The sequence below is a fragment of the Nematolebias whitei genome, chromosome 3, assembly GCF_014905685.2.
Source record: "Nematolebias whitei isolate Nwh7 chromosome 3, NemWhi1, whole genome shotgun sequence".
Classification (NCBI taxonomy): Eukaryota; Metazoa; Chordata; class Actinopteri; order Cyprinodontiformes; family Rivulidae; genus Nematolebias; species Nematolebias whitei.
Window position 1 is genome coordinate 45,169,594 of NC_056500.1, and position 12,546 is coordinate 45,182,139.

General features: G+C 41.3%; 2 protein-coding genes across 2 annotated transcripts in view; both read right to left on the bottom strand.

Moving 5' to 3' along the window:
* The window catches only part of LOC119407534 (unconventional myosin-VIIa), a 44,283-nt gene extending 42,460 nt beyond the window's left edge, over nucleotides 1-1,823 (bottom strand). The window contains exons 1-4 of the mRNA XM_037674356.1: nucleotides 1,766-1,823; nucleotides 1,331-1,368; nucleotides 976-1,077; nucleotides 743-895 (exon numbers count right to left, since the gene is read on the bottom strand). Coding sequence (XP_037530284.1) covers nucleotides 743-895; nucleotides 976-1,077; nucleotides 1,331-1,348 — 273 coding nt within the window. The 5' untranslated portion in view covers nucleotides 1,349-1,368; nucleotides 1,766-1,823. The remainder of the gene's footprint in view (nucleotides 1-742; nucleotides 896-975; nucleotides 1,078-1,330; nucleotides 1,369-1,765) is intronic.
* A 3,745-nt stretch (nucleotides 1,824-5,568) lies between these two features.
* sap130a (Sin3A-associated protein a) overlaps nucleotides 5,569-12,546 on the bottom strand; it is a 45,150-nt gene continuing 38,172 nt past the window's right edge. The window contains exons 14-20 of the mRNA XM_037675004.1: nucleotides 9,766-9,864; nucleotides 9,324-9,685; nucleotides 8,992-9,237; nucleotides 8,783-8,908; nucleotides 8,472-8,575; nucleotides 7,190-7,303; nucleotides 5,569-6,142 (exon numbers count right to left, since the gene is read on the bottom strand). Of these exons, the coding sequence (XP_037530932.1) occupies nucleotides 5,984-6,142; nucleotides 7,190-7,303; nucleotides 8,472-8,575; nucleotides 8,783-8,908; nucleotides 8,992-9,237; nucleotides 9,324-9,685; nucleotides 9,766-9,864 (1,210 nt within the window). The 3' untranslated portion in view covers nucleotides 5,569-5,983. The remainder of the gene's footprint in view (nucleotides 6,143-7,189; nucleotides 7,304-8,471; nucleotides 8,576-8,782; nucleotides 8,909-8,991; nucleotides 9,238-9,323; nucleotides 9,686-9,765; nucleotides 9,865-12,546) is intronic.

Here is a 12,546-nt window from a genome sequence, read left to right on the forward strand (position 1 = left end):
TGGAAAAATTAGGAAACACAAAAGCTATCTACATCTGAAATTCAATTCAATTCAATACAATTTATTTAAATTATTTATTGTACTATTTTCAATTATACGTAATGTCAAAATTCTTAACATCATGCCTCTCAGCGAGATGGTGGCCAGATCAAATCCCGGCTGGGGAACTTTCGGGGTGGAGTTTGCATGTTCTCTCCGTGCATGCGTGGGTTTTCTCCAGGTACTCCAGTTTCCTCCCACAGACCAAAAACATGCATGTTAGAAAGACTGGTAACTCTAAATTGTCTCTAGGTGAGAGTGAGAGAGTGAATGATTGTTTGTCTCTGTGTGTCTCTGTGATGGACTAGAGACCTGCCCAGGGTGTCCCCTGCCTCTCACACAGTGATTGCTGGATATGGGCACCAGTGACTCCCACCACCAGAAAAGAAAGAAGCGAGTAAAGATGATGGATGTATGGATGGATGGATGTTTCTTTCCATAAAATGTCCTAATTCCCAACTGAGCACACACCGTTGAGCTTTGATGCTGCGAAGCAGGAAATACTGGAGAGTTATCTTACAACAGAGGCTCATTCGTCTCTATGGAGACAACAGTTGATCTGCGATAAACTGCAGGGCAAAGTCTACGACTCAAAGCTGTCGGTGGCAAGTGAACACGCTGACGTCGAAGCTTTTTTCACAGCAGGTTATGGACATCATAAAACTGGGCGGTTGTTCAGTGACTCAGTGGAAGAGAAACTCACATAAATGATGCCCTCTTTGTGGCGCACCATCAGGTTCCTGAGCAGGCCAGCCTCGTGCAGGTCACCGAGCAAGATCATGTCATCCACACCTTTCACAGAGGTGGGGTGCATGGGCCGGACACTGCCCTCAATCTTCTTGTTGACCTTGTGCTCCTGTTTGTAGTAAAGCAGCCATTACACAAACCCATTCAAGTGGATTTTTATGACAATGAACAGTTTTCAGGGCGTTATACCTTTCCTTCATCATCGACCAGATGAAGCTGCCCGGTGTCCGTAACCTTAACCTCTGCCCCAATCGGCACCCCACCACCAGAGTCCACCCATACAAAATCTCCCTGATCAGAAAAAAAGAGAAGCTCTCATAAAACCTCAAAGAGAATTTGAACACACACCCACATACATACATACATATATATATATATATGTATATATTATACATACATATATATATATATATATATAGATAGATAGATAGATATAGATATAGATATATATATATATATATATATATATATATATATATATATATATAGATAGATAGATAGATAGATATAGATATAGATATAGATATAGATAACCCACTCTTACCTTACTCAAATGCAACATGGTAGAAATGTAGAAATGTTCTGAAAAATAAAATGAAGAAACTATTTTACTTTAGATCAAAATGAAAAGCTTAATATTTAACTGCTTTATTAGACCACAGACTTCAGGTCACCTCAATAGGTTTTATATCAATAAGAGTAAAATACTGTGAAAATAAAGAAACACCTAAAACTATCTATAAAGACACAGTATGTCACATTAGTCACATAAACATCACTTTATATGTTCACTGCATTTATTTAACTCATTATTTAAACTTGACTTTCGCTTTTAAAACTACCACTTTATTGTTAATAGTCAGTTGTAGCATAAAATGATAAAATGTAAAAAAATATAAATTAACAATAACATCTTCTGGGTTTTCATTTTAAGGATAAACACAAGCTTTTTCTATGGCTCAGTCAGGTCAGATCTTACCTGAGAAAAGGTGTCTCTCTGTGGTTGAAGCCCCAGCAGCCGTGGAGGGAACTTTTCCTTGAATGATTACGAAGCAGGAAGCTTTCCCAGCATTATCCCACTTTATGGCCCTTTGACTTTGCTCCTACAAAGGCTGAACCACCCATTGTTATCAACAAGACTCATTTCAGCTGTTTTTAAACACATTAACAGCCGTAAGGCTCGAACTCACACAATGAGAAGATAAAACAAAGTCTGTAGATGTGAAACTCAGTGGCGCACGATGTTTCTGTGTAGATGTGAGAAAACCTGCCTATTAAATAATGTTAAACACCAGAAGCAGGAAGCGTTGGTCAAATGAGTCTTTAATGGGATGATTTTAGTCCTATTTCCTGGTCCATATCACATTATTAACTGGTTATGTCCTGCCAGCATGTATGTACTTACAGGCAATTAAATTGTGAAACAGCAGACAGTAAAAATAAATTACTGGGTTAATCTGGTAAGAATAGAATCTGGATAACAACAGCTCAGGTCCTTCGTAGCTCACACATGGGCAATATATGGCTTGGGGAGTCATATGAGGCCCTTGGGCAATCTCAATCTGGCCCCCAATATCCTTTAAAAAAATGCTGTGCTGCCTGCTTATTAATGATTAGATGCTAATTTGAAAACAAGCACTACACCAATGGCCTCCGTCACTGAGAGACTTGAATAGTGAATGTTTTTGCAATTTTCTACATGAGTGTTTTTCTGGATTGGATTTGAATAGACCGTCCTGGCTGTGGAACACTGGACCAGCTCTTTATCGTCACTAGGGTCCTCGAGGGGCAGTGCTGGCCCTCGCCTCCATGGGGCCCTCTATTTCTGCTAATAATGTGGATTACTGTAATCAACAGTCAGATGATCAGAGCATTCACCCGCCTAACATGAACTTATTGCAGCTCTGACAGCCCTGTTGACATTACCCTATATGTCTATATGTAGTGGTACTAAAAGTAACAAAAGAAAAAAAAAATCACCAGTATGTAATGTATTTTACAGCAAACGTGGCATCTGGTTTATTATCTTTGGTTCCAAAGAACTGCTACAGTAATGCTCAAAATAATTTGTAGCGCAGGATCAACAACAAAGATAAAATAACTTAAATGCATAAAAATAAGTTCAATCAAGCAAATAAAATAAAATAAAAAATAAAATATCAAGGAAACACTTTAATGAACAATTACTTGAAACCACGTAAAATGGTTTAAAAAAGAAATTTAAAGTTGAGTAATTAGTTTTTAAAACTATGTAAATGTATGAAACAATTTGCAAACGCGGACCTTAAAATAATAAATAATCATATAGAAATTATTACAAAAAAATAAAATAATTAATTAATTAAATTCCACTTATGGGGCCCCCTAGTGGCCCCGGGGCCCTAAGCAGCCGCTTAGTTTGCTTATGCCTTGGGCTGGCCCTGTCGAGGGGTCATGGGAGTTTGCCCATCCAGTCTACATGCGTTTTGTGGACTTGGAGGAGGCATTCGACCGTGTTCCTTGGGGTACACTGTGGGGGGGTGCTCCATGAGTATGGGACTGGGGGCCTGCTGCTATGGGCTGTTCAGTCCCAATAAAAGCGGTGCGAGAGCTTGGTTCACATTGCTGGTAGTAAGATGGACCCCTTGAGGGTGGGAGGCGGACTCCACCAGGGCTGCACGTTGTCACCGATTCTGTTCATAAGTTTTATGGACATAATTTCTCAGTGCAGTCAGGGGGCGGAGGGAGTCCAAAGCCAAGTGTGAAGCAGCTAGGATGAGAATTAATGCCTCCCAATCTGAGGACATGGTCCTCAACCGAAAAAGGGGATTGATCTCTTCAGGTCAAAGGTGAGGTTCTGCCTCAAGTGGAGGAGTTCAAGCATCTCAGGGTTTTGCTCACGAGTGAGGGAAGAGCATGAGATTGACAGACTGATTGGTGCAGCATCGGCAGTATTGCAGACTGTGTCCATTGTGGTAAATACGGAGCTGAGCTAAGGAAAAGCTCCTTTGTTTACTGGTCTGTCTATGTTCTTACCCTCACCTATGGCCACAAGCTCTGGGTAGTGACCGAAAGAATGAGATCGTGGACACAGGTGGTTGAAATGAGTTTCCTCCGCAGGGTAGCTGGACTCTCCCTTAGAGATAGTGAGAAGTTCAGTTAACAGGAGAGACTCAGAGTAGAACCGCTGCTCCTTCATATTGAGGAGCCAGTTGAAGTGGCTTGGGCATCTGGTAAGGATGCACCCTGGGCTCCACCCTAGGGAGGTGCTTCGGGCATGTCCCACTGGGAGAAGACCCGGGGAAGACCCAGGATAGGTGGAGAGTCTGTCTCTCGGTTAGCCTGGGAACACCTTGGAGTCCTCCCAGAAGATCTAGAAGAGGTGGCTGTGGAAAGAGATGTCTGGACCTCCCTGTTCAAGATGCTGCCCCAAAACCAGACTTCAGAACAAGTGCAAGATGATGGATGGTTGGATGATTGAATTAACAGGGAATGCAAGTAAACATCAACTAGAAAGCAATTATAGCTAGCCCAGCATAAAGAAACTGGTCCAGATGACATGATTTAACCGTTTTGTTGTTCAAGTAAACAAATGTTTTTGGTGCAAGATGTTCAAGTGGGTACAGTTACTGTGTAGATGAACAGAGGTAGGCTTTTCTTTTTGCTTGTCTGAGCTGAGAAAGCTATTTTATCCACTACCAGGCACAATGACAAAGCCAGGGGGTGGCCAATGGTGGCCTTGACCACCATATATTATCCTTTAGCCACCCCAATCAGTTGAGGAAAGTATGCTTTCTAGTTTTTAAATTGCTTATAAGCATATTTTCCTGAAATGATAGTAGTTAACAAGGTGGCCATCATCTGGCCCAGATTTCGAGTTACTGGTAGTCAGAATGTTGCTCAATTTTCCAAGCTCACAAGGATAACTATGCACATATTGGTATATGGCAGCAGCCATCTTGAATTTTGATGTGGTAACCCAATTTTCATAAGGGACCTTTCTCATGCCTAGATGTAGCCATACATCAAAATGGAAGTTGGCATCTCTTATTTTTAAAGTTATCATCCTTACGACATGCACGGATGAACGCAGACGGAGGGTATTTCCAATCCCCCCTTTTCATGATGCAAGACAAAACCAAAACAGGTTAATAAAAATCATGGAGGCTGAAAAAAACCACGTGATCATAGATCGTCATGTTTAGGTAGCTTTACTATAATTACACAGACAAAAACAATGTACAGTGGCTAGATGTTGTTCAGCTAGCTTCATACTGTGATGCTACAGTCACTTCTCTGCAGCATGAAGCAGCACTTCAGTACAAAAACATGAAAAGAATGGAGTCAATGGAAAACAAAAAAACATTTACAGATTTACATAAATTCAGTCTGCTCTCTTTTCCTCCCAGAACTCATTAGCGATGAGGCCAACATAAACGAGGTTATCGCTGTTGTAACATTTATTTATCTTCTGAATATAAAATCGTCATTTTTACTTTCAGAACCAAGGATGCTAACCATCTTTTACAAGATTTGTCTCTACATTAAATCAAATTAACATGTAATTTTGATCTTTAGATTACACCTAAACATGTGGCTGATAACAGGGACCCCTGTATCCATCAACTAAAAATGCGCAGGATTAAAAAAAAGAAAAGAAATGTATTTGTGTACTTTAATATAGCTTACACATATCTTTGTACACAGACAAAATGAAGGCACAGACTGATGAAAAGAGCACAACGGAAATTAGTCTGTTTACACACAGCTGCTTTAAAAAATATTTACTCAATCCTGTATCTCTTAGGTCATTCACATTAACTCAAAATATTCTGACAGGAAATGCTGAGTCAGATTTGCGGCAGCTGCATGCCGATCATCACAATACACCTTCCAACGGTCATAGAAGAAGAATCAGAAACTAAGTAATAAAAATGGCCTCAGATCTACAAAGAAAGGGAGGAAACATGTCGTCCAGTTGGCCGCACACACAAAGATGTTTTACGCTCTGCGTGTCCATTGTATTATTAACGAGAACGTTCTTCACATTGGCTCTTCTGCTTGTTGAACCCTCCTCGTGGCTTCTTTCTGTCCACTCTGAGGCAGTTCAGAAGGGTGCGTGTGATTGTATGCAGCAAATCATAGCACCAAAGTTCAGAGCAGCTCCTTGTCCCTGTCTGAGGGGACAGAAGGGGCTGTCCAGGGACAAGAGTCACGCTTACGCACGTTCTTTACGCTTCAGTTTGGAGGACTTCTTGACAGTGCCGTTCTTGTTGAGCAGCTTCAGCACTTTGTCCTTGTGGTCGAGCACTTTCATCATAGTGTCCCTGGCCTCGGTCACCTGATCCATCACCAGCTTGCAGCGCTGCATGTTACCCTGAAGAAGACAGCACAACTATTAACTGAAACGAAAACAGTCCCAAACACAAGTTTTCACAGTCCCTTAGCACAAAGATCCAGGGTGATCTGCACCTACAGCTTCCAACAACCAGGAATTCAGGCCGTGTTGTCATTTTTAAAACACATTTTACAATTTTACAATTGTAACTGTTGGAGACTTGTTGAAGACACAAAACTGTTAGAAATTTTAAATTTGAAACAACTTCTGCTAACTTCTTAGATATAAAGACACAACCAAGGACATTTTGTGATGTACTCCACAGATGGAAGGATTTTGTAGCAGAGGTATAAGGAGGAGGTGTACTCATGACATTTACAGAAAGACTTCAACAGAAAGGAAGATAAAAGGAAACGAGCCGAGCGTCACGAGAAGAGAGCTCGGAAAGAAAGGAATAAGTGAACTGTGTACAACCAATGTAGAAATATTTACATCCATATTAATATCTATGACTATTAATGTGTCTGCTGTAAACTCTATTATGAACTGGTGTGTTACTTGCATCAGGTCTTAGTGGATATATAACACACACCTAAATGGTTCCTTAAAGAATGATTGCAACATTATGTCTATGATATCAGCTGATACTGTTAAAAATCTTTTGCCAATCTTTTTATTATAAAAGCACTGTAGTCCCTGTAGAGCTGTAAGTTGTGGTATTTATAGCAGCACTGTGTCATACATACTGTCAACAGTAAACTCAAGTTTTCAATTACCATATTTTTCAGACTATAAGGCGCACTTAAAATCCTTTAATTTTCTCAAAAATCAATAGTGAGCCTTATAATCCAGTGCACCTTATGTATTAATTCTGGGTGTGCCTGCTGACCTCAAACCAATTTTATGTGGTTATTGTGAATAAGTTGAATGAAGTTTGACTTACAGTATCTGACTGTTTTGTTTTGTTAATGTGCCTTATAATCCGGTGTGCGTTATAGTTTGAAAAGTAGGGTAAAACCGTAGCCTAATATCAGCAGTTCACAGTTCATTGTTCCACTCGGCTCCTGGCTGCAGTAGATAGAATACCTGTATGAGCTCGTTGATTCGGTGAAGGTCATCGTCTGCGCCTGCCCTCTTCTTGGGAATAAGGCCTTCTTGGAGGGTGGAGAGGCGGCTGTATACATCGTGTTCCAAACTTGTCTAAAACAGTGAGAAACAAGTTTTAAAAGTGCTCAATCATCTTGCAATTAAAAAAAGGCTCAATTAAATTAAAACAATGAAGAAAAGGTTCTGGAGAATGTCAGAGTAGCAGTCCTTGATGAACAATGACTCAATCATCCAGGTACAAAATCCAATAATGCTCAGTCAGGTCATCTGGTCAGTATCTTTTTTGTGGAAAGATGTTTCGCCCTCTATCCAGAGGGCTTCATCAGTCTGAGGAGTCTCAAGTGAACCGTTTTCCCCACTAAGCAGTACACTCCTTTAGTGGACCAACCAGTTTGCTGGTGATGAGATGGTTTCTGTACAGATGACCTGACTGACCATTAATGGATTTTGCACCTGGATGATTGAGCACAAACTTTGATGTCTTCAACCACTTTGGCTGTGGCTGCCTGCCTGGGAAGAGTTGACAGGGGACAGGACAGCCCCCAGAAACATCTCATCACCAGCAAACTGGTTGGTCCACTAAAGGAGTGTACTGCTTAGTGGGGAAAACAGTTTACTTGAGACTCCTCAGACTGATGAAGCCGTCTGGATAGAGGGTGAAACGTTTTTCCACAAAAAAGAAACTGTCCAGATGACCTGACTGAGCATTATTGTAGATGTGGACCAAACAAGCAAAGACCTTGTTTTAAATTTGACCTTGATTTGTGCAACACAATCTGCCGTTTCCTTAGATAGATAACTTTTACTAATTGTCTTTTTATATATGAATGTTTCTGTTCAGTGCTCTGAGATGACTTCTGTTGTGACTTGGTGCTTTATAAATAAATGAACTGAACTGGAATTGTGATTTTGAACTTGAAGTTGGGGTGATAAAAAGCATGCATTACGCTCTGTCTAGTGATGATGTGCATGTGTATTAAGTTTTGTTAAATTATCTGGAGCAGATCAGAAGTTAAGTCCTGGACAAGAGAAAGTTTATGGACGTAAGTCAAAGAGTGCTTTTATATTTCTCAAATGTTTCAGAGCATTCCTTGTGACTGCAGAGTTAGATAAAAACCAGTTCTTGTTATTCAGAAGGTAATCTTGTTGCAACAATGACTTTTGCAGTGTACTTATAGTGCAGCACAAAAACAACAAAACAATCAGGTCAACAGGGATATATTTCTTGACCAATTAAAATAAACGGGACGCGAGCGCTCACCAACTGTCGGAGCTGCGCAGCACACAAGTGAATCTTCCAGCCTTGTGCTCTGCAGGCTACGCCCCTCTGGTTGGCCATATCCTGTAAGGTGCACTTCTTTTCCTCTGAAAGAAAAACAAAACTGTTATCTGAAATCCAGTTAATTTTCATACATAATAATAATAATAATAAGCTTGATTTCTATAGCATCTTCCAACAACGCCTTGCATTGACCAAGGTGCTTTACAAGATAAAACAAAGTAAAAACAGAACACAATAAATTAGTGCAAATTAAAAACATTGCATTTATCAGAAAACAAGAAGATCCTCACCTTTGACCCGAATGTCGCTGTACCTCTGAAAGTGATGGTAGGCAGCCTTCCAGGGGTTACGGTAGTGCCGCAAAAGTGTGATGGGTGGACGAGGCCTGACGGGCACATATCGAACGCCTTCTTCATCTTCAAGAGACAAACCAGGTGGTTAACTCGTGATCTAGAGGGTGATGAATAATGTGTTTACAGTTTTTGCTTGTAAATCATACCAACGTATTCCCTTGGTGGGGACTCCCGTCTCTCCGCCCTGCTGGTGATGGGTCTGCCTGGGGCCTTCTCTTCGTCTGTGCTGTTGGTTTCCATCATCTCGCTCTCCTCAGTTGAAATAATGTGCTGCTGTTTGCGGGGTTTCTTCCTCGGCGAAGCCCCAGGAATCAGATCTCCTGTTGCGGGAGTGGTCAGTGTGTTGGCCTGGGTGGTGAGCGCAGGCGCTGACGACATACTCACACTGGAGTCTGAAAGGATGGACATATTGAGACATATGAGACTTTTTCATTTTTCAAATCAGATCACTGATATGAAAAACAAACATGGCTCTCACCTGGCAGGGAGGTATCTATGGACTCTACTTCTTGTTTGATTTTGACATCGGGGCAGGTGGAACTGGCAGCACATGCAGCAGTGCTACTGGCTGCAGGCTGGGTGGGGGAGGCCACAGTGTTGGCCATTGAGGCAGGAACAGGGGGGGTTACAGCCATGGCTGCGGGCAGGGATGAAAGAACAGTAGAAGGCTGGCAGGGAGGCACAGGACCAGGTGTGGCAAGCATGGTGGGGATGGCCTGAGCCAGGTGCTGGGGGTTGGAGGCCACCCCCTGCTGCTCCCCTCCCTGCACTGGCAATGCTTCAATTGTAGCCATGACTGGAGGGGCCACTGCCATGTGCACATCGACTTTAGGTTTTACTCTTAAGAAATGATTTTAAAACGTGTTAGTGTACAAACAAACATCAAAGCAGGATGTGAACATGGATGAACTGCAACTCACCCTGCAGGCCGAGGAGATCCAGACCCTCTGACACTGCTCTCTATTCTGCCACTGGTGGACTCACTTGGCTGAGCGGGGATGAGGTTCTTACGAACACAACTGTGACACAAAGACAAACAATGGTTGGTTGTTTAAAGAAACTCACTGAAGCTTAAATTATGTGAATTTTTGAAAGACATGTTCCAACAACAAGAAACAGCTTCTTGTATTGTGGAGCCTAAAAGTAAACGGCAAAAACAGGGAGAAGAAAAATAATGAAGTAATTATATTGAGCAGGATCCTCAATGGAATAACACATTTGTAGATGACATTGATTTGTACAGGGCAGGAGGAAGAGAGTCTGGAGAGGTAGAAGTATACTCTGGAGATGAGGAATGAAAGGCAGGAGAAGCAAAACAGAATGTGTGTGAACAAGAGTAAGATGGGTGTGACAGTGAAGCAGCAAGAAGCAGAGATACTGAAGGTGTGGATGAGTTCAGGTATTTGGGATTTACCATCTAAGCAATAAGCAGAAGACAAAAGAGGTGAAGAAGAGAGTGCAAGCAAGATGAAGTGCAGGGAGGCAAGTGTCAGGGATACCGTATTTTCCGCCGTACACGTCGCTCTGCCCTATAAGTCGCCTCAGTCCAAATGTGTCTAATAAAGTGGAAAATCCATAAATATGTCGCTTCGCCGTAGGGCTGAAACGATTCCTCGAATCATTCGAGGACCTCGATTACAAAACATCCTCAAGGCAAATTTATTTGCCTCAAAGCTTCGTTAAACTATTCAGAGCACTGTGGTCTAGCCGGAAGGTTTTTGTGTTACACAAATGGAGACTGCCTAGAAGAAGAGCCCCAAAAACAACAAAAACTGTCAAAAGTTTGGGAACATTTTAGACTAAACAGAGAAGACAGCACAGCAAAATGCTTCCACTGCAAAGCAGAACTGGAGTAACCACAACATCACGTCGTCAATGTTGCAGCGTCTGAAGAGAAAACAACCGCTGTAGCATCAAACTCATCCGCAGCTGCAACAGGTATGTTCTCTTTGCAAAATACGTTAACCTAAATGTGTGATAATCTGTCATGTTATAGATGTAAAATGAGGCATATTTTTGCTAATGTTAAATCTAGGGATGGGGCCGATCCGATCCAGTATCCGTATCGGGCTCTGATACCAGCACAATTTACGTATCGGATTTTTCCGATCCAACCTGCCGATATTTCCGATCCATGATGCAAGTTGGCTTCAAACTATGGAATGGATTTCCTGAACGGCGGCGTGTCTCATGAACCCAGAGTAATAAGACCCACCTCACATTCAGGAAATCCAGTTCATAGTTTGCAGCCAGCTACAACGTGAGGACTGAGTTAGCAGCACTGTGGCTAACAGCTAACAAACTTTTCATCGAAACATGTCCGCTGCGTGGAAGTATTTTACACTAGAAACACCACAAAACAAGACAGCATCGTGCAATGTAAGCAGGGCCATAGTGCCACATTAAACCGCGGTAAAGTTAGTTTTACGATGGACATTCGAGCTCCGTGGCTTCAGTGGGGCGCTGCTCTTTGCTCGACCCGAAACAGCTAATGCAAACCCGGCCAGCTGCGTCCAATCTGCCCCGCTCAGTCTGCCCGTCTCTGAGGAGGGACAGACTGAGCGTGGCTGCCCCAAATCAGGCTGCTTGCTTCAGATTGAACAAGAAGAAGACGTCGCTGAAACCACGGAGCTCAAATGTTTACTGAGAAGTTGCTAAACTTCATCATAATTAATGACCAACCACTATCAGTTCTAGAAAACGAAAGATTTCACAGCTTGATACTTGCAGTCAAGATATAGTTTACCCTCCAGAGATATTTATCAGTACAACAGTAGACAATCATAAAAATAAAAAAAAAACATGATTTGAAAATTATATAAAATATATAGAATTATATAAAATTTAAAAAAAACTAAACAAAAACAGCTACATTATAAAGTGATGTAAAATACTAAAAACAGGAACATGTCTGTTGGTTTATGCCATGAACAGCTGAGTTCACAAACAGCATTTTAAATATGATCATCACAGACGTGCAGCTGCTGTCCGTGGTGGAAGATGAAGACTTCCAGAAGATCATCTCCACCGTCAATCCAAATTATGTCCTTCCTTCCAGATCCTACTTTGTAAATTCCATTCAGTTTTAAAATCCATAAAAATAATTATACAGCATTTAGATTTTTATGTGATGTTTAAAAATAATTCAACTTAAGCAATAAAATATTTCAAAAAGAGGAATTAAATGGGTTGTTTATTTAATGTTCTTTTTTCATGTATTTGTAGCACTCATAAATGAGTACAGTAGTTACTGCAGAACCTGACAAATATTGTTTTCGATTACCCGATTAATCGTGAGAATAATCTATAGATCACCCGATTACTAAAATATTTGTTTACAACAGCCCTACTTCGCCATTTACGTCGCACCATTACGCGTCACCGACAAAAACCCGGAAATGTGGGCCGGTGATGTGCCAAAAATACAAACCGGATTCCAAAAAAGTTGGGACACTAAACAAATTGTGAATAAAAACTGAATGCAATGATGTGGAGGTGCCAACATCTAATATTTTATTCAGAATAGAACACAAATCACAGATCAAAAGTTTAAACTGAGAGAATGTATCATTTTAAGTGAAAAATCTGTTGTTTCCAAATTTCATGGCGTCAACAAATCCCAAAAAAGTTGGGACAAGTCCATTTTTACCACTCTGTGGCATCCCCCCTTCTTCTTACAACACTCAACAGACGTCTGGGGA